The sequence below is a fragment of the Elephantulus edwardii genome, unplaced genomic scaffold (assembly GCF_000299155.1).
Source record: "Elephantulus edwardii isolate Elephantulus edwardi_28Jun2011 unplaced genomic scaffold, EleEdw1.0 scaffold00162, whole genome shotgun sequence".
NCBI classification, from domain to species: Eukaryota; Metazoa; Chordata; class Mammalia; order Macroscelidea; family Macroscelididae; genus Elephantulus; species Elephantulus edwardii.
The window spans coordinates 6,823,841-6,844,925 of NW_006399912.1; the positions used below are offsets into that span (position 1 = coordinate 6,823,841).

General features: G+C 49.8%; 2 protein-coding genes across 4 annotated transcripts in view; one reads left to right on the forward strand and one right to left on the reverse strand.

Moving 5' to 3' along the window:
- Positions 1-3,751: 3,751 nt before the first annotated feature.
- On the forward strand, positions 3,752-16,882 carry LOC102864512 (protein FAM86A-like). Of its 3 annotated transcripts, XM_006895228.1 has the most exons (8): positions 3,752-3,844; positions 6,845-6,907; positions 9,944-10,024; positions 12,115-12,216; positions 14,065-14,198; positions 14,283-14,572; positions 16,120-16,269; positions 16,782-16,882. In XM_006895228.1, exons 1-8 carry the CDS (start codon positions 3,752-3,754, stop codon positions 16,880-16,882), a joined length of 1,014 nt encoding a protein of 337 aa, XP_006895290.1. The 3 variants fall into 3 exon arrangements, with proteins under 3 accessions (XP_006895290.1, XP_006895291.1, XP_006895292.1); XM_006895229.1 differs by lacking the exon at positions 12,115-12,216; XM_006895230.1 differs by lacking the exons at positions 9,944-10,024; positions 12,115-12,216.
- A 719-nt stretch (positions 16,883-17,601) lies between these two features.
- Positions 17,602-21,085, reverse strand: part of ALG1 (ALG1, chitobiosyldiphosphodolichol beta-mannosyltransferase) — a 14,379-nt gene continuing 10,895 nt past the window's right edge. Inside the window, exons 11-13 of the mRNA XM_006895240.1 lie at positions 20,269-20,383; positions 18,643-18,718; positions 17,602-17,733 (exon numbers count right to left, since the gene is read on the reverse strand). Of these exons, the coding sequence (XP_006895302.1) occupies positions 17,602-17,733; positions 18,643-18,718; positions 20,269-20,383 (323 nt within the window). The remainder of the gene's footprint in view (positions 17,734-18,642; positions 18,719-20,268; positions 20,384-21,085) is intronic.

The window sequence follows — 21,085 nt, forward strand, 5'->3', positions numbered from 1 at the left end:
GCCTTGAAATCCTATGGACATTTCTACTCTGTCATTCAGGGCTGCCAGAAGTTGAGACTGACCCAGCGGCAATGTTTATTTGGGGTTACGTGTATTATGTCACACTGTCCGTTTGTCATAGTGTGGTGGCTTACATGTTGCTGTAATCCCAGAAGCTAATGCCACTGGTATTTCAAATACCAGTAGGATCACCCATGCTGGACATTTTTCAGCGGAGCTTCTAGACTAAGACCTCATAATCCACCGCTGCCAATTAGCCACTGGAAACCTTATGCATTGCAACTGAACACTGACCAATTCTTTTGGAGGGATCAATCCCTGGAGGAGGGTACCATGTTTAGTGAAGCAATGTCAGTAAGGACAGGGGAGACCTTCAATGAGATAAATTGGCATAGGACGTACAACAGTGAACTTGAACATGTTAGAAATTACAAGCAATGTTTTATTCTGTTTATGTTTTTTTTAATGTTATTATTTTTCGTATGTGTACCGTCAAATTGGATCTGACTGGTACAGGAAGAGATTGCCCCTCCTTCTCCAGCAGAGCATCTGGTGGATTTGAACCACATATGTCTGGGATTGCAGTGCAGTTTCTTGCCACTAGGCCATCAGAACTCCCTCATTCTATTGTTCATAAGGTCTCCATGAGTCCAGGTCAACTCTACATCAGTTATTAGTATCATCACGTGTATAATAGATAAAGCTTATTTTCACGAATTTAACTAATTTATTCCCATTTTCTATTGCAGGCAGAAAATGGCTGAAAACAGAAAAAGCTCACCGGCATCCCTGACTCAGTTCTGAAGGCGGCATTCTTAAACCACTACGAATCAGTCTGGGTTAGGACTCCTGGTCTTCCCTCAGTAACTCTGCCTCTGGATACCGTGATGAAGGGGATTAGGGCAACATTTTAGCATCAGAAACTATTGATGCTGTGTAACAGTGCAGCCATGGCCACCGCGATTTAAAATTTGTACTGGTTGTCATGGATTGAGTTCTGCATCCACCCTCCCAAATGCATATAAATATGTAATGCTGAGCTGTCTAATGATCCTCCAGGATCTGATAAACCAAGTATCTATAGAAGCATGAAGGGTGGAATACAATATCCCTAAATCCTATTGAAGGCCTCATTTAGAGTAAGTCTTGTAACATCTTTTATCTTACAAGAGATAAATGGGGAGAAAGTCAAGCTGAGAGGGGGGACTTCAGTACAACGAAGAAATAATGCCCTGGAGTACATGTTTGGACTTCGGACCCTGTGCCCAGAAGCTCCTTGAAATCAGGGGAAGCCAGAACACATGACGATCTCCAAGAACATTGACCTACCCAGGCTGAAGGAAATAAGGACCTCGATCCAGAGCTCACAGAGAGGGGAGAGGGGCTTTCCCTGGAGCCAGCACACTGAATTTGGATTTCTAGCTTCTTAAATATTAAGAGAAAAAAAAAATTCTGCTTGTTAAAAGGGTAGGAATGAAGTATATTGCATTCAAACAGATGAGAGAGAGAACTGTTTAAAAGCAACATATGAATGGGTATTCTTGTCATTACAGAAGTCCAGAGTGAAGGCTGCCTAGTGGAGAGGACTTGGGGGAAGGGATTGCATAACAATGAAAGATTTTTTTTCTTTTCAAGGAGAAGAATGAATTGGGGGGGGAGGGGGTGCGTAAGAGAAAAGCACCGCAATGAATGACTGGAAACCCTAAGTCTCTGTAAACGTTCATTAAAATTAATTTAAAAAAAATTTAGAAAAGGAAAAAAAAAGTCATCCACTTGTGCTATCTCTGTTACAGCAGCACTAGATACTAAGATACTCATGGCTTCAATAATATTTAAATATAATTAAACTGTTTCTCTTATCTAATAGCAATTTGAATTTGTTTTAAAATGATTTATTTTAATGAAAATGTTTAATAATTACCTCATGATTTTGATTTATTTATTTATTTCAAATTAGGAAATTTCCTAATTTCAATTGGGAAACAAAAGACCTTTCTTCCCCCATTGTTAAATCCTGTTCTCACTTTATGGAGCAAAAACAAGATATGAGAAACTAATTGACTTCCATTAGAATTAATTCCTTTTTTGCCCTCATAGCTGTGTAGGGTTTAAGTGATTCTCATCTGAAAGAGGTAATAAGATTTAATCTGTCCTCTCATCTACCTTCTGCAAGTCTATTTAACGAATTAAGTCTCCGGGCTCATCCAAATGGAATTTTTATGAAAGATTAGCTAAGGTAAAGGTGCCAGACCTTGAAAACAGCTCATATTCCAAAAGCAGAACCCGTGGGCTGCGAGCTGCGCTCCCTTCCAGCTCAAGACACAATTCCGCGCAACTAAATAGAATTATTTTGTGCTTTTCCATTCTCCCCATCGCCATGTCTATGCACACAAACACAAACCAACTTCTACTTTACAGATTTCAGCAGTCACAACTCTTCCTGTAAGCTCTCAAGGCTCAATCACCTTTGGCTTGTGGCCTAGTGGCAAGAAGCTGTGCTGCAATCCCAAAGGCATGTGGTTCAAGGCCAGCAGCTGCTCTGCAGGAGATGGATGGGCAGTCCCCTCCACTGTGATGAATTGCCTCTGAAAATCCCCCTGGAGGGGAAGCTATGGGTCAGTTCCGACTCTATGGTACACAACAACTACCTTTGTATTTCTCATTTATTTTAGAGAAAACTTGTTGAACAGAATCCCTGAGTGGGAAAAAATGGTTAAGTGCGTGACAATTACCCTAAAGGCTGATAGTTCATATTCACCTAGAACAATCTCGGAAGAAAGACCTTGAGATCTGCTTCCAAAAGGCCGAGCCTCGAAAACCCTATGGGACCATTCTACTCTCCACATATGGGGTCACCATGAGTTGAGTCCAGAATGCACTCAAAGCTAACAATAATTTGGGGGTGGGGGGGAGAAAAGTGCAACAATGAATGACTGGAAACCCTAAGTCTCTGTAAACTTCCATTAAAATTAATTTAAAAAAATAAAACAACAACAAAAAAAGCTAACAACAATTAGTTCAATATCTGCTTTCTGCGCAGGAATCCGGAGCGGTGGAGAAATCTGCCTGGTTATTATCACTGTTGCATGCCCAGTGCCTGGGAGTGCTTGGTGGACTTAGGGGCCGACACACAGGTTGGGGCCGGGAGCCTCCTACCTTGAACCATTCTCCAAGGACAAGAGGGAGGCAGGCGATGGCCTGAGCCTGCGCCGCGTCCTTCAACTATTCGCCATGAAGGCAGGTTCCATCTCGCTGGGTCTCAGAAAGGTGACAGGAGAGAGCAGGGTTGCATTAAGCCTGCTGTCACACTTGCAGGAACTGTCACCACGGCCAAGACTTCGAGAAAGTGCAGGAATCTTGGACTTCGGGCCTTCTAGCCTCAAAATCCCGCTTTCCTGTCATAAGCCCCGCCCCAAACAGTAAACTCCACCCCCCGAACTATAAGACCCGCCCCCAAGCCCCTGTGCATGCGATTGGCTTCCGCTCTAAGCCTCGCCTTCCGGTCTTAAGCTCCGCCTCTAGGCTCTGGCTTCCACCCACGAGCCCCACTAACCAGGGCCAGCATTTTCTCTCTGCAGGAATAAGCCCCGCCTCCAGGGCCTAAGCCCCGCCTCCCAAGGACCTTGCGTACGTTAGCCCCACCTCAAGAGTCTTGAGCAGGGCCTTAGCCCCGCCTTCGGACCCGCCTCCTCCCGGAACCAGCCTCGCTTCCGCTCGGTCTCCTCGGCAACGCCCACCGCCACGTACCGCCATGGCGCCGAAGGAAAGTGAGGATGTAGATCTGCTGCAGAGCTTTCAGCGCCGCTTCCTGGCGGCGCGCGCGCTGCGCTCCTTCCCTTGGCAGGTGGGTGGCTGTGCGCGGGAAGCGGAGCGTGGACTTGGGGGCGATGGGGCAGCTCCTTGGCCTAGCTAAAGTACCCAGGGTGGAGGGGGCTCCTGCCACGTGAGCTTGGGTGCACGCTCTGGTACTCAGGTTATATGCCCTGATTTAGCAGAGAGGACACACCCCTCCGTGCAAGATTGTGCATCGTGAGCTGGGAGCTTTTGCATCAAAACAGCACTCAGGCTCGGGCCTTCGCGCTGAGTCCCTTTTGGTTATTGGTGCGTGTCCCCAGGGAACTAGCCTCTTGGTGAGCCCCACTCTGGCTTAACCTCAGAGCCCTACAGATTTGAGTGTAGGATTTTTTTTCCCCAGGAACATTTTTTCCAACGACGACTCCTTATCTGGTTTTCAGAGTGACTGACTGTTCACGGTCATTTTCATGAATTGTGTTTTAAGCCATTTGCCTTCTCAGTCGTTGCGAAACAACAGCTGCGTGGCCCTTGGCCAAGCCCCAGCCCTTAGCCTCAGTGTTCCCATCAGAATCATCAGGCATTGGATTAAATCGCTGGCGAGACTGCTGGACACTTCTAGCCTTGCCTCTGGGGAAGGGATGTAGTGCCTGTGGTTGCTGATGAACCGATTCCAACTCCTAGCCACTTTGGAGGACAGAGTAGAACTGTTCTCTGGGATTGCCAAAGCTGTTATCTTTATTTTTTTTCTATAATTATATTTTATTAATTTTCATAAACATTTACAGAGATTTTGGGCTTCCACTCATTCATTGTTGCACTATTCTCTCTACCCTCCTCCCAGTTTGTTCTTGTCCAAATGCCACAGTGCTTGTCAAAGCCAGTTCTGATTAATCTTCTTTGTCAGTGTATCCTTTGCCATTCCCTATCACTCCTCCCTGAGAGAGACTTCACCCTGAGTCATAAGGAAAAGGGGACGGCGTATTCTCTTAGCTACTTCCTGCTGAAAAGGGACGCTGTGGGTTTCAGGGTGAAGATCTTCTCTCACTACTCTAAAGGGCCCCTTTGGCAGTAGGAAACACATAGACTATTATGGAGATTGATTTTGGAATTCGATAAGCCACTGTGCCAAGAGGGTACAAAAGAGATTGGAAAAGAAATCAGAGAGGGTCTCCCCAGCCTGGGATCCTGTGTTGTAGCCACGACAGGTGACTGCAGACATAGGGCTTCTTATGGGCGGTGGTCCAGAAATGTGGTCACTGGAATGACTGCATTGGAGCATGGCCCTGCTTCCTCCTACTGCACTTTGCACATCTAGCATTTTTAACATATTGAAGATTTGTGACAACACCACTTGGGACAATTCTGTGCCGTTTTCCCCCAACAGCTCACGTGCTGTCTCTTTGCTACATTTCAGTAACTCACAGTATTGCAAACTTTCTCATCATGCAACACAACTTTTATATAAGCTACAAACTCATTGCCATCAAGTTGGAACAGACTCACTGCTGACCCTCCCTTGGATTTCTGAGGCGTTGAGTTGGCACAGGAGGGGATTGTCCATCTTTCTCCCACAGACCCCTGGTGAATAGATGGCCCGTGGGTTAACACAACGCCCTGCGGACTAGGCCACCAGAGTTCTTCGCACTCACCCACTAACTGCCTTCAGTTCAGAATCTACTCGTAGTTGACCCTCTACTGAGTTTTCCATGATTGGTCAGCACCAAACCAAACTCAGAGCTGTCAATCCTGACTTTTAGTGAGCCTGTCTGACCAGATAGGAATGCCTCATAGGGTTTTCAAGGCTGTAAATCTATCCCTCTTAGAATAACTATGAGAGGAGATTGTCCATTTTTCTCTGGTGGAGCCGCTAGTGGATTTGAATTGCCAGAGAGATGCAGCCCTCTAGGTTAACAGCACAAATTCCTAGGAACTCTGCCATCAGAGCTCCCTTTTAGGAACTTCTTGTTAAGTCCTGTTAAGTGGACTGCAACTCAACGCAACCTTGTGAACAACAGATCGGAAACTTGCCCTGCCCTATCCTCCAGGCTTAAGCCCCTTGTTGTAGTCAGTGTCCATCCATCGTGAAGATCTTCTCTTTTGATGATGATTCTCTGCCTTTCCTAGCATATCTTTTTCCCGGGACTGGTCCCTAGGAAACCAAAAGATTTGTGTGATTGCATTTGTTGCAATCATTAGCTTTATTTCAGTGGGCTGGAATGCTGGAATCAGGTCTGCATTATCTCCACGGACTTCGGACTTCGGACTTCGTGTTCTTAGTCCTCCCCTCTGTTGTCCTTGGAACACCAAGTCCTCCCCTCTGTTGTCCTTGGAACACCAAGGAGGCTATTGTGGCTGGACGGGAGTGAGCAGAGATGGGGTAGGGTAGCAGGAGAGGTCAAAGAGAGGAGGGCTCTGAGGGCATGAAGCCCTACTGTTATGAGAGTTAAAGGCTGGAGGTTCAGACCCACCCTGTGTAAAGATGATATCCAAGAAAAACTTACTGGGCAGTTCTGCTCTGTCACATGGGGGCCCTATGAGTCAGAATCTACTTGATGGCACCTAATAACAAGGATCCCTGAGGAAATGGGACTTAGCTGATGTCATGTGTCTGCTGTGACAGTCAGACTGACTTGGGAGCTGGAGTGAGCTGCTGGGCTCAAGCCCTCTGATTATATAACCAGGTCTGGCATTTGCATGTCCTGTGTTTCTGTGTGAACTCTGAGGTTTGAGGCATGTGTCCTGGTGTTATCGGCTCAGCTATGTTTCTGGTGTGTGACCCACATGGCAGCCAAGCGGCAGGGGCTAATGTGAGCCAGGCGTCTGGCTTCAGGCTGGCCTCTTTTTGACACGTCCACATGTTCCCGTGATATCACAAGGTCACGCTCTCAGCCCCCGGAGCCTCTACTTCTGATTGGCCCCAGGTCCCTGGGGAGGGATTATTTAAGCACCTTGCCAGCACTTGCTATTGCATGCTTAATGTTCCTGTGAAATGCCCTTGACATCATGTGTGTGCGCTCTCTCTCTCTCTCTTAAACTCTCCCTTGAATAGAGCCTAGAAGAGAAGTTAAGGGACTCCTCAGATTCACAGCTGCTACTGGATATTTTGCAGAAGGTAAGAGTCCCAGCGGGTCTCAGGGTGATAGACACAGTTAAGATCGTCAACAGTTGGCTGCTTTTGAATCCACTGAGAGGCACTTCAGACTAAAAGCCTAGAAATCTGCTTCCCAGAATTAACGTTGAAAACCCTATGAAGCATTTGCCAGGAGAGCAGGAAGACGAGACTATGCCCAGCTATCATGACTGAACATTTTCATCAAAGACTTTAGAAAAGAAACCTGATCAAAAGGGGGGAAATAGAATCTAGACTTTGTGAAGCCTCAAAACTAGTGCTCTGTGATTGTCTTTAGAGCTTGAGTCAAAATTTTCTATCTTCTTCAAACCAGACAGTAATTTAGCTTAGCTTGTTAACAGTAGGGCGCTCTGGTGGCTTAGTGGTAAGGAATTGTGCTGCCAACACAAAGGTATGTGGTTCAAATCCAAAGATGGGCGTTCTCCTGTGTGATTTAATCCATCTGAAAACCTAGAGAGCCAGCTATGGATTGGCTCCGACTCAACTGGAAACTAACAGGTTACTAATGTTGCTGTTCTTGTTGTGTGCTGTACAGTCAGACCCATAGCCGACCCTCCAGCGGGAGATTGCCCATCCTTATCCTGTGGAGCAGCTGATGGCCTTGAACCACGTGCTTTCGGAATTGCAGCACAGCTTCTTGCCACTAGGCCACCAGAGTTCCTTCAAGTTAGTAACAGTTTCATTTAACTGCTTTGAAAAGTATGGTCTTTAAGTTCTATCTATAATGTACTAATTTCATAACAGCAACTGAAAAGTTTAGATAAAAACTTAGGGGACTTTGAGAGTTTATGTTAATGGAAAGAGAAAGGTAAGATTGGTTGGGCAACTTGGAGATGGAATCCTTGTCACTGAACGATAGGAGTAGACTGTGAAATTCACGTATGTGTGTAGTCTCACAGCAAAAACTGTATTTTAAAAAGGAGCATAGTTCTGCTCTGACACTCATGTCGCCACGAGTCAGTTTCAACTTGACAGAACTATTCCAAGAGTCACGGACTCACAGGTACCTGTACTTGGCCTCCTGACCACTCGTGAAGACATGCCAAGTGCGGCAGGCATGTTTGTTGAAGAAAACGGTCAGTGCTGCATTTTGTTGTCACCACCTCAGACGTCACTGACCCTTTTATTTCTCAGCTGGAGACACCAGGGTGCTGGTGTCTCAGTGTCATAGTGCTGCTATGACAGAGCTAGCAAAGCGCATGGCTTTAATAAGCAGAAATTATTCTTTTCTTGTTTAAGAGGTTAGAAGGCCGAATCCAGGGTGCAGGCTTCCATTTCTTGGATCATTCCTTCCAGCAGGTGCAGGCCCAGCATTCCTTGCAAATCCCCATGCTTCTTAGCTTTCCCTTATGTCAGGGAGCTTCCCAGCATGGGAGCTGGGCCCACAGTACATGCTCCACGCCCAGCTCCTCTGTTGTGTTCATGCTGAGCTTCTCCCATCTCTGCTGGAGTTTCGCTTTCCTTTTATCTCTTGTGAGATAAAAAGTATCACCAGCCACACTCTAGGGAAACTTCACCTACGTAGATCCAAGTTGAGATGGGCTTAGATGTGTTGCATGTCACTCCTGAGCCTCTCAGAACAGTTTGGTTTCTCAGATCCTGGAGGATCTTTTCCTAAGTTCCAGGAGATGGCCCGTCTTTCTCCCATGGAGCAGCAAGTGCGTTCAAAGCTCTAGAAAGGCACTACATTCAGGTTAGCAGCACAGCTCTTTGGAGGCCACTTGAGCTCCCAAGATGTCATTACTGGGTACTGTTGAGTCAGAGCCAGCCCACAGCTGACCCTCCAGCAGGTTTTCAGAGGCAGTAAATTGCACAGGAGATTGCCCTTCTTTCTCCCCTGGAGCAGCTGGTGGATTCGAACCACAAACCTCTGCGTTGACAGTGCAGTTCCTTACCACTAAGCAACCAGAGCTCCCTTTTACAACATTCTTGTTATTGTTGATTACCTTCAAGTCAAGCACGACTCAAAGTGACCCTGAGAACAAAAGGCCTGAGCCCCTCTACAACTATCAACATTTATCAAAGTTCATAGAGTTTCCGGAGGCATGTTGTTTAGGAAGTGGATGCTGCTCCTGCTTCCATTACATACACATATTTGGGGGTGGGGGACACACACAGTTCAATCCATGACAGCAAGTATACCTCAGAACTATCTAACGATCTTTGTTCTAGACCTTTGCAATAGAGTGAATGAATATTGAAATAATGTGTCCAGTTGGTTTGTAAGGTCCATTAAAGCCTCGGTGATGCCCTGGGGTAGGAACCTTGTCTCCCAAGCTTGGGCCTTGACCACAGTCCTTTGGTCCACATCTGCCTCATGCAGCCTGGCTCCCTCTGGCTGGGGCCTCACATCCCCAGGAAGCCATGCACAGCTGACTGAAGTCCTCCCCACAAACTTCAATTCATGCTGGACCCACTCCCCACCATAGGGATCCAGGGATCCCATGTCCCTCCCCGCTAAGGGCCTTAGGAACACCTTCCAAGTTTGTGTAACTGTGAAGGAAAAGGCAGGTGTTTTAGAAAAGGCTTCTTTCATAAAGTGTGGTAGGTGTTGAATTGTGTTCCTCTAGAAATAGGGCACAGCTTTCACCCTGTTACATGGGAATGCTGTCCCATGTTTTGAAGCAGGGCTTCATGAATTGGGTTAATTCTAGCACGCTATCATTCCGAGCTGTACAAAGATTGGATTAGATTCCGATTCATAGAGAAAGCAAGGGGAATAGATGTCATGCAGGGATTGTCTACAGCCAAGGAACCAAGGAACACTCTGATGTTGACAAGGAAGGACTAAGTATGGTCCAGACTTTGATTGGCAAGAAAGTGCCTTTCTGTTCTTTAAAGCCAGCACTTCTGATATTTGTGTTACAGCAGCACTAGGAGACCAAGACAGGAGGGCTAGGGACACCTGGAGCCAGAGCAATCCATAACCTGACCCTGCCCTCCCAGGGTGGGAGGCATCAGGGCACTTTGGGGTGAGATGGGCTTCCTGGCAGTGAGCGTTTTTGTTCTCTTTTGTAGACTGTGAAACATCCCCTGTGTGTGAAGCATCCCCCATCGGTGAAATTCCTGCATGGCTTCCTCATAAAGCTTATCAAGAAGGTCAGTGATGGCAGCCTCCAGTCCGTAGCCTCTGGGAACTGGGCATAGGGCTTCTTGGAAATGGTCTTGCAGCTGGTTCGACCAGTGAGAGGCTGTGGAGGCTGGAGGGAGAGGCAGAGGAAGTTCTTCTCTTTGAGTTCCCTTCCCAGCATCCCCTGTGTGTCCTCTGTGCTTCTGGCTCCCCCACCTGCAGCTCACTCCTTCCAGGCTGTCCCTGCCCCTGTGCGCCGGAAACCCCACCACCTCCCCTTCCTCCTCCAGCCCAGGGATTCACAGTTCCTGCCCTAGTGAATTGCTGGCCCCTCTGCAGAGTTTTAGCTCCGGTACCCTGTGAGGAGCTCCGGTGGCTTAGTGGTAAGGAATTACACCATCAGCATAAAGGTACGCAGTTTGAATCCACCAGCTGCTCCACGGAAATAAGATAGGGCAGTCTCCTCCTGCGTGATTTACTGCCTCTGAAAACCTTCTGGAGTGTCATCTATGACTCGGTTCCAACTCCACCGTACACAACAAACAATACTCTTGTCACTAGTTCCTGCCCACATTCTCCCCATTAACCACCTGCTGTGCGAGCTTTTCCCGACAGACACAGGGTGATTTATAAGGACGAGCCTGATCACGCAGCGGTTTCGTGAGACTGGACCTCTCTGAGGTGACCCCTTGGTGATCAGAAGCAGACTTGTTCGTTACCCAGCAACTAGCCCAGGCCCAGTTCACGGAGCAGTCCCAGCTTCTTTGGTCCTCACCCCACTTCTCAGCAGGACAGCCCATCTGCTTAGTCCCCAAGAGCAGAGCATCTCCCCAGCCCCTCCCAGGAGCAGCAGGACCCTCATCAGATTCCCCCTGCTGCTCCCCAGAAAACTGATGGTGGCTGCCCATGTCAATCGCTGAGTGAGACTTGGGGTGCTCATCCTTCGGGTTCCTGCTGGTGCTCATTCTCTTTTCAGGGACCCTTAGTTTCTGTTGCCCTAGAAGGTGACAGCACCTGTCTTTGAGGTGTCCTCCCTTAGATACCCCCAACACGTGAGTATATACCAAGTAGCCTCTGGTAAGTCAAACCAGAAACCAAACCCGGTGTCTAGTCAATTCTAACCCACAGCGACCTCATGTGCTACAGGATAGAACTGCTGTCTTAAATGGAAGTAGATCTCCAGGCTTTTCTTCTGTGCCACCCTACTTGTTGTGTCCCAGCTAGTTAGAACTGACTCATAGCTGATCCTCCTGCAGGTTTTCAGAGGCTCTCCCCATCTTTATCCCATGGAGCCACTGGTGGATTGGAACCACATGCCTTTGGGTTGACAGTGCAACTCCTTACCAATAGGCCACCCACCAGAGCTCCCTGTGCTCCCTCTGGATGGGCTCAAATCGCCAACCTTTTTACACTAGTACGCAGTGTAGAGCAGCCCTAGTGATGCAGTGGTAAAGCATTTTAGACAGCCAGCCCTCCAAGGAGGAGGATGTGGAAGCATGCCACCTTAGAGTATGGCTTTGGAGACCCCAAGTGGCGGTTCTGCCCTGCCCTGTACGGTCACCACTATTAGTCGGGATTGGCGGACGGCAGTGAGTTTTGGAGTTTAGTTTCTGTCCAGGTGGTGCAAAAAAGGAGCCCTGGTGGCAGAATGATTAAGCACCTGCTCCGTTAAGGTGGCAGCCTGGTAAACATGGTGGGCCAGTCCTTTGTCCTGCCAGGTCACTCACTCAAACTCAAAAATCCCTCAGAGCTGTCCGTTTGTTCTTACTTGGCAGCCCTCCGTGGCGTGTCTAAGGCTGTAAATCTTCACTGGAGGAGACTGCCTCTCTTTTTTCTCTCAGAGCCGCTGGTGGGTTTGAACCGCCAGAGTTCAGACCTTTGGGTTAGCAGCGCATCACGCTATGAACCACACTACCAGGAGTCACAGCTGACTCACCAGTGGTAGCCAAACAGAGCGCAGTGCGCCCGGGCCTCTTAGGGTCTCTGCCATTCTGTCAGTCCGTGGGTATTTGGAATTTACCCTTCAAGTTGTGTTCACGGTCTGAGTAAAGGCAGGCAAGCCCGGTGTTTTTCATAAAAGCCAGCCTCATCCTCTCAAGTCCGTCTTGTCCGTCCCCAGCACGAGGCTGTCCACACGGAGCCCTTGGATGAGCTGTACCAGGCCTTGGCGGAGGTCCTGACCACAGAGGAGTCCCCCTGCTGCCACCGGAGCTATTTGCTGGTAGGAGCCATGTACCTTCCTCCCCCACGTATACACCAGACATGGGGTCCTTCAGAGTCAGTTGAAAATGACGTGACTCCAGGCAGTCCCACGTGGGGCAGATCCAGCTCTTTCAGCTCTGAGATCAGTTCGCCTCTGGACCCTCAGTTCCCTCTTCTGCAAGCCAGCTGTTTTAACAAATAATCAGGGGCCCTGGTGGCACCATGGCTGCCAACTAGTGAGTGGTTAGAACCTAGCGGCCGCTTTGTGCAGTCTGCTTGCAAAGGATTGACCACCTTTGAAACCCTCTGGGGCAGTTCTGCCCTGTCACATAGGGTTGGAATGAACTCACCAACACCGAGTTTGGTTTTTCTTTTTTCCAACCTTATGTTAGGAGGGGCTATTCCTTGGAAAGGGGAAGACTTTCAGTGTGATTGATTGACACAGTGACTGCAGCAATGGGCACAAGTGTGTTGGAGATGAAGAGGATGGCTCAGGATAGGAAAGGGTTCAGATCTGTTCACAGGGTCACAGTGAGTCGGCATGTAACAACAGTGAGGATTCAATGAGACCCTGCATGTTAATTGCTTAACGAGGGTCCCCGCACCTGGTCCTCAGTGAACCCCTGGTGGATGAGTGGGATGGATGGCTGTCTCCTTGACCTCTGCCACCATCACAGCTCAGTCACATTCCTTCAGCAAGAACACAGCAGGGGGTCCTGGGAGGCCCGTGAGCTTAGCTGCTCCTCAGCACCCCAGCTCGTGGTACCCCGTGCACAGTGGAGCAAAGGCTGGCCCAGTCCTCCACCGTCCCATTGTCTTCCCGAGGAGACCCTAGTGACCCAGCGAGTTTCATTGGCTGGTTTTGAGAAGTAGATCACCAGGCCTGCCTTCCTAGGCCGCCTCCACCTTATGTCACATTGCAGGGTGAGGAAAGAATTGAACACAGGCACTTCCAGCCTGTGGCTGATGCTTCACAGGCTGGTGTAAAAGTAGAGTAACTGAGCTAAAACAGATGGTCATCATTTCATCTGCCAGGCGATGGTCCTCCTTCCTTCCTGGACCTCAGGATCCCTCTCTCCCTGACCTGGGAAGGGTCCCCATTTTCAGTAAACACAGGATGCTCCATAAGGTGAACAGCAGCATGGTTTTGGAGAGCTTCAGCATTCTCAACATGTGAGAAATACGAGAAGAGTCTTAAGCGAGACTCGTACACACGCATTTGAAGAAGGTTCTTTGCAGGTTCTCTGGTCCCGTCTTCAGTTGCTCCGTCTGAAACGGCCTCAGAATGCAATCTTGGCTTGATACTTAGTGGGAGTGGATCTCGGGTCTTTATCTCGCAGAGCTGTGGGGTGGTTTTGAACCACCTTTTATGTTAGCAAACCCTTGTGCCAGGTAGGGATGGATAGTATCAGGACAGCCTCTAAGTACCTATTTGCCTTCTCTCAACTTAGTCACACAATCATCCCCGAAGACCACCACCACCCATCAATCAAGACCATCAAAAGCAGTTTAAAAAGTCATCTTCTTGGGGTGGGTGGGGAGAAAAGTGCAACAATGAATGAATGGAATTCCAAAATCTCTGTAGATGTTCATTGAAATTAATAAGAAAAAGAAAATGAAGGTGGGTGGGGAGAGGGGTGCAACAGTGAATGAATGGAATCCCAAAATCTCTGTAGATGTTCATTGAAATGAAAAATAATTAAAAAAAAAAAGATGCAACTGATAAAAAAAAAGTCATCTTCTGAGTGATATCCACAGAAGGATGGGTCAACTTTGCCCTCACTGGTGGTGGTTCTTTTAACTCTGTATCAAAGCAGCTGCTTTTATTCTGGTAACGGGCAAACCCTCCCCTCCATCTCTCAACCAGCCTTTCGGAGACGCGGTCACCCTCTCAGAGAGCACGGCCATCGTGTCCCATGGCACCACAGGCCTGGTCACATGGAACGCCGCCCTCTACCTGGCAGAGTGGGCCTTGGAGAACCCAGCAGCCTTTGCTGGCAGGTAGCACTGAGAGGCCCCAGGCAGGGCGGTGGGCACTCAGCCGGGTTTGCCCCACACTGCTGCCAATTCTCTCACTATCTCTAGGAACATCCTGGAGCTGGGCAGCGGAGCTGGCCTCACCGGCCTGGCCATCTGCAGGGCGTGTCATCCCAGAACCTACATCTTCAGTGACTGCCACAGCCGGGTCCTCGAGCAGCTGCGAGGGAACATCCTGCTGAACGGGCTGTCACTGCAGCCCGATGTCCCGGCTCCTCAGCAGCCCCCCAAGAGTGAAGATGCAGAAAAGCCAGCTGTGAAGGTGACCCACCTGGACTGGGACCTTGCGACGACCACTCAGCTCGCTGCCTTCCAGCCAGATGTGGTCCTCGCAGCAGGTACAGCGCTGGGTCCTCCTGCAGCTGCATGGGCTCGCCCATCAGGAAGGAGCCATGGCTGCACTAGGGCAGGGAGGGGGCCCAGGACGTCTTGAGAGCCGCAGGGTGTGGAGGTCCATCTCCAGGGGGCTGGAAGGGACAGGAGCAGGGGCTCCTTTGTTTCCCACGTACATTGTGTCATTTATATAAGCTGTACTTTGTATCATTAGTTAACATTGATTTATGCTGTTATCAGCCTACATTTTCAAGTCCCCATTGACTCTTATTCCTTCACCCCCTCCATCTGCTCACCAGGCTCTGCTCTCTCTGATTTTCCCTCTCTTCCTCTTTTGACTTAGTTCTCTTTTTCCCCTTCCCCTTTTGAACATTTATGTACATCTTGCCCAGTTATGTTCCTATTTTCACAGTAGTGCTCTTACACAGTTGTTTGTCCTTATGAGTCTGTTATTTCACTCGGCGTGATGCTCTCTACATACGTTATATATTATCTATGAACTCATTGCTCGTAGTGCTGCATAGTATTCCAGTGTATGAATGTGGCACAATTTCTTCATTCGTTTGTTGAGGTGGGTTCTCCTTTCATACAATGGCCACGCCCTGCTATGAACCCACCTCCTTTCTAGCATGGCTGGAAACTGACGGGCCAAGGCCCCAGCTTCACAAACTGTATCTCACTCCCCGGTTCCTGAGCGGAGCGTGTCCATTGCCATCAGAGCTACACTGAATAGTCCCATTAGCCACATGTTAGAGGGCTGTACACTCCCCCGACCTGTTCTGTCCTCCCACCTCTTCTGAGATGCAGGCAGCCACTGTTTCTAGGGGGCGGCAGAAATGGACACGGAAGCCTGTTCCCTGGTTTCACAGCACCACGCAGTTCCTCCGCACATCCACCTACCAGGCCTGAGATGGCACTGGGTCAGAGTGCAGAAGCAGGCTGGTCAGGGAAGGCGGCCCCAGTGTGACCTCATCTTGTCGGCTCTGGGGTCCTCAGTGTCACAGACATCCCCCTCGTCTATGTCCCTGGGACCTCTGTATCTCTCCAGGTCCCCAGCCCTGTCTTTCAGGAGGAAACCAGTCTTTTCCGCTATGAGAATGGTGTCTGGGAAGGTGGTAGTTGGTATGGCCAACCCGAGATCTCAATCCCTGCTGAATGCAGCCATTTGTGCAGGGCTTTGGCTGAGACCCATGGTCCTGCCAGGGCTGGGAGCCTGGCCCCTTCCCCTGCACCTTCCTTCCAGGCAGGAGTGCCTGCCCACCCCCCACCAGCTCCGATGAGACTGGAGCCAGAGTCCACAGAGCCAGACATGAGCTAAGCCAGCCAGAGTCCTTTAAAGGAACAGCACCCAGGGGTCCCGAGGAGTCTCATCCTTTGCCCTTTCCCTTTTCCTGTGGTTTTCTTCTCGTTGAGGAGCTTTTCAGTTTAATAACATGCATCTGACAGCTGCCACTTGCCGGGCCTAAGGACAGCAGAGTCGGACCCTGCCTCTGGAGGCCCTGAATGCTCCCGGGAGTTCCAGCCCGGCAGTCACCTCGGCTTTGCTTTGCAGATGTGCTGTACTGCCCGGAGACTGTCCACTCCCTGGTCGGGGTGCTGCAGAAGCTCTCGGAGTGCCGGAGCGGCCCTCGCGCCGTGCACGCCTACATTGCCTTCACTGTCAGGAACCCAGAGACGTGCAAGCTGTTCACAGCACAGCTGGGTAAGCCCCAGGGTCCCAGGCCCTCCTGCTGGATGACAGGCTGCCTTGTCACCACAGGGGACCCCAGGTCAGCCGGAATGGGGAAACACGGAAAGTAAGAAAGCCAGGCACACACCAGCAGTCCCTGCGTGGAGGACAGAGGCATAAGGACAGAGGCTGGTGCTGCCCTGCTGTGGGGAGTGGAGTAGCCTCGTCTATACACTGGACACCTTGGATGTGAGCAAGGTGAACCTGTACCATACTTGGAGCAGGGCCTCTGCACAGGGTGTTCAGGGTGGGGAGCTGGAGGGAACACAGAGAGGCCAGCCATTCATACAGCCACACAGCCCTACACTGCCCCCTCCAGGCCAGACCCATCCTCACACCAGCCAGCCCTACCCATACACCGACCCCTACACAGACACACACACACACACAGAGAGAGAGAGAGAACACCGTCCTGCAGCCCAGCACACACAGGCTGTGTCCTGTCCTGAGACCACTGTGCTGACACGTGTGCTTTCTGTCCTCAGGCCAAGTTGGGATGCCATGGGAAGCGATGCCTGGTCACGACCAGAAACTCTTTCCTTATGACGAGCTCTGTGAGATGGAGATGCTGAGACTCACCCTGTAGGTCTCACAGACGGCGGGGCCGGGCCACCATGGAACAGCATCACCGTGGCAAAGCTGAGAGAACTTTGACCCAACAGGGTATTTTGGTTCCAAATCGGGAGCCACTGTAACGTAATCCAAGTGTGGGAGTACCGGCAGCCCCGAGTCCTCACAAATCACCACAAACAGAAATGACAACTGTCTCACAGAGAAGGATTTCATTTGTAAAAAATACAGACATCAAGTACGTGCGCCCCTGGTGTCCGTCAGAAGCCACACCACTCACATGGTGCATCAGCCTCAACAGTGCAGCACCTGGCAGCCTGTTCCCCCAAGTCAGGACCCAGATCTCTGACAGCGGACAAACCTGATCCGGGAGAGGCAGGGGAAAGTCACACAGAGGCGACGGACAAGTGATGAGCTGCGGTACAGAAGCAAAGAAGGTGGAGATGTCCCATCATCTCCAGGGAAGCCAGGAGGAAGGACCCCACTCCTGGCCTGTGAAGGGGTGACTTCACAGGTGGCATTCTGCTTCCTGCCACTGGGTGGTGCTGCACAGCACCATGTTTATAGGGACCAGGACCGGATTCAGCTAGCAGAGCCAGAGGAGGCTGCGATGAGAGGTCAGGGAGAGGAGGGGGCTCAGGATGAGAGGTGAGAGCAAGATGGGGACATGTGGTTGGGTGAGTTCAACATCCAGCACGAAGTCCCCTCAAAGAGTCCCATCTCTTTACTTCATGATCATATGTCCACCAAGAGAGGGCGCACGGTCCTAGTCCAGCTCTCATGCCAGCGAAGCTGTCTGGACTCCTGGAGGTTCTTCCGGAACTGGTTCAGTTTGCCAGCAGGATCAGGAAACTCTGAGAAAAGTGTCTACAAGAAACACGAGCACCAGGACTTCACTCATCAGCACCCTTGCCTCCCCGTCCCACCAAGAGCAGCCCCAGACTCTGCCCACAGCATGGATGAATCATGAACACACGCAGAGTAAAAAAAGTCACAAATGGACAGATAACTGCATGACCCTCCTTCCATGCAACAAGCAAATGCAGAGGGACCAAAGATGAGCAGTCGTCTCAATAGCCCTGTGGTATGATGGGGTAGGAGCTGGACCACTAACCAAAGCATTGGTGATTCAAACCCACCAGTGAAAGGGAGATTAGTCAGCTTCCCCAAAGGTCACAGGCTCAGAAACCCGATGAGCTGTTCTAACTTGTCCTGTTAGGACTGCTCCACATCAGAGGTCACCCAAAGGCAGTGACTGGGGAAGGGCAGAGGAAGGGGGAATGTTCTCTTAGGGGCACTGAGCTGATGTTCACGGTGGTGGGAAGAGCTGGACAAGGGTGGGGGGGATGCTGTACAACTTGGAGAATGTCATCAGTGTTGCTGAGCCCTGTGTGTCAAAATTACTAAACCAGTCTGTTCTGTTGTATATATTTTGACCTCAATTTGGGGGCGGGGGGGAAGAACTACATTTTAAGAACCCTTCCACCTTTCAATGGATGGTCTAGAAAGCTCCCTCTACCCTCCTTTCCTGACCCCAACTTCTCAATGATTCTCACCATCTATAATATAAGCTCCCAGGGAACATGGGAGATTGTCCCAATTCCCCAAACTCACTGAGGCCATGAAATGGTGACATCAAAAGGGGTATGGCGGCGTTGGTGGTATAGTGGTTAGCATAGCTGCCTTCATAACGGAGTACAGCCAGCCTGCTCATCCTTGCTCCCTCGTCTCCCCTCCATCCTGTGCCCCATAGGCCCTCAGCCTGCCAGAACCTACCTTCAGCTGAGTGGCCAGTTCCTCCGAATCCTCAAAGACCAGGCCATTTTCCTCATGCCTCACGAGCTCGTGCAAACTGCAGAAAGAAGCGAGGGAGGCCTGAGCACAGCAGCCTGGAGAATAATCCAGGACCCAGTTCTACCCCAAGTGCGAGCCCTCTCCCACCAAGAGTAGCGTGGTTTGGTCTCAGATCTGGATTGAAAAAAAGACTTGGAGGACAGTCACTTATTTGTGAATCCACTGGCTAAAATTCCTGTGTCTGCACGGCTGTGCCTGGCCAGCACTGAGCGCCTCAAAGCTGCCCTGCATCTACAGTGTCTCACAAAAAGAAGACAGCATAAGAACCGAAACAACAAACCATGGTCAGGACACACACACACCAAGAAAGGGCCACAGATCATCTACCCAGATCACTCACAGAAAAAGCCAATGACTAACAGGAACTTGGGCTGAGCAAGAGGTCTCACTCACAATACCATCAAGTCTATTCTGAATCATAACCACCATGTTGTTGTTAGTGCCGTCGCAGGTGACTCATAGTGACCCTATGAAGGAGAGTCCTCAACGCTTGTGTGTCTTTCATCTTCTCTCCAGGTTCATTGTGTTTCCGGAGGTTTTGGAAGTAGATGCCACTCCTGCTTCCAAGCGTGTTTTAATCAGGGAGCTCCACCCCACACTGTCTGCACTGGAGTTAATTTGATACCTCAGTGTCACAGACAGTAAAACTGCCCCATGGAGTTTTCTCAGAAGCAGACTGCCATTACTCCACAGAGTAATGGGTTCCAGCTGCCAGCCTTTGGTTAACAGCCCAATTCTTAACTTCCTGTGCCACAGGACTCCTTAACATATACATATATTTTTAAAAAATCACACCGTTTGAGGAACATTCAGCGTCCTCGGCTTCGCTTCACTGTGCAGAGGACACAAGCCTGTATCAACCTGTGTAACTGATGCTTCCTGTATGTATGTACTTGTTTACAATTGTGTAAACGCCAAGGTCTGCTGATCAGGGGTTAGATTATGAGAACCTGGCTCCTTGCTTGTACACTCAAGGAAATGCGCTTCCTGGTCCCTAATTTCGGTGTGTGTTTACTGACGGGATCACACTCAGCTAACATGCAGAGCAGGAAAGCTTTGAGTTGCCCTAGCTGAGGTCAAACAAGCAACACTGCTTTCTTGTCTCCGTTCTAACACTGCACACAAGCATCCTACGTAGTCTGTTCAATGCCATGTGTTTGAATTTTTGTGGGTAATTTTGCCCCCCAGCACAGTGAAGGTGTCTGCTGTTTTGTAAGTGTAGAGAAACTGATAAGAAAATGCACGTGTCAACCTACACTTCATTCAAGAGCGCCTTACAGTGCTGTTGGCCATGAGTCCAATGTCACTGCCTCAATACATAAAATCAAACGAACAGCAACTCAGATAAGAAACTTGGAAAGCAGTGAGTTACATCAGAAGAACAATTCAGAAAAGGAAGCTGAGAATGTGAAGATACTGAATCTGGTGTCTTCTACTGCGTAGCTCTGCCACCCCCTCTTGGGGGGACACGGCACCTTGGGGTGTATCCCAGGAAGGCTGGACACTCCTCTACCACAGCCCGAGGGGAAACGGTGGTTGGACTCCTACCACTGGAAGTTCACAGCACACACGGGCAAGCAGCACCCAAACATGTCCACGACCTTCATGGGCAGGTCCAGGCCGCTGGAAGACTTGTGCAGACAGACGCCCAGGTCTGCTGATCCTGCAGGCAAGGACGAGAGAGAGGCAAATGTGAATCCTATAGGACCTGAAGGTCAGTGCCACGTGGAAACCAGAAGGCACCGTCTGCAGCCACCAGCCCAAATGCCGTGACCCAGGGGCTTCTGAGTTTGCTGACTCGGGTCTGCCTGGCGTGGATCCACGCTCCACAGTGTTTGCAACAGCCGGCTTCGTCAGGCCTGGCCTTTCCTCTGAGATACTTCTGAGGCCGCCAGATCCTGCAACCCGCACAGCATTAAAGCCCTGCCTTCTGCTCTTCCCTTACTGTGTCTTTATTGGCTCCAATCCTGCCAGACTGTGGACCCAGAATTTGTCAGGTATCTGTTTATAAAACTGTGTACACTAAAAATATCCATTAAAGTCCTAACGCCTATACTTGTGAATATAATCCCAACTGGGAATAGGATTCTCTTTGTGGCGTTAGTAAGGCCATGCAGTGTCGGGTGTCCTATAAAAGGTTAAACACGGACAAGCAGGAATAAATGTCGGCCATAAAGATCCATGGGAAGATCAGCAAATGATGCCAGTAATACTTGAGAAAGTGGATCAAGGCGTGCCCCCCAAAAGACAGCACTTTACCCTAGAACCAGAGCCCTCAAGTCAGACCTAAAGTGTCCTTGAGGAATATGCAGATACTGTACTGAAAAGAACAGGCTGGCACGAACAATTTCAGGAAGTAGCATTT

What these genes read in the sequence shown, in the direction of transcription:
- LOC102864512 (XM_006895228.1), top strand. Translation starts at nt 3,752, where the DNA reads ATGGCGCCGAAGGAAAGTGAGGATGTAGATCTGCTGCAGAGCTTTCAG. An exon ending in TGCGCTCCTTCCCTTGGCAG is followed by an intron (nt 3,845 to 6,844) that starts GTGGGTGGCTGT and finishes TCCCTTGAATAG; the next exon opens with AGCCTAGAAGAGAAGTTAAG. An exon ending in GCTGTTCACAGCACAGCTGG is followed by an intron (nt 16,270 to 16,781) that starts GTAAGCCCCAGG and finishes TTCTGTCCTCAG; the next exon opens with GCCAAGTTGGGATGCCATGG.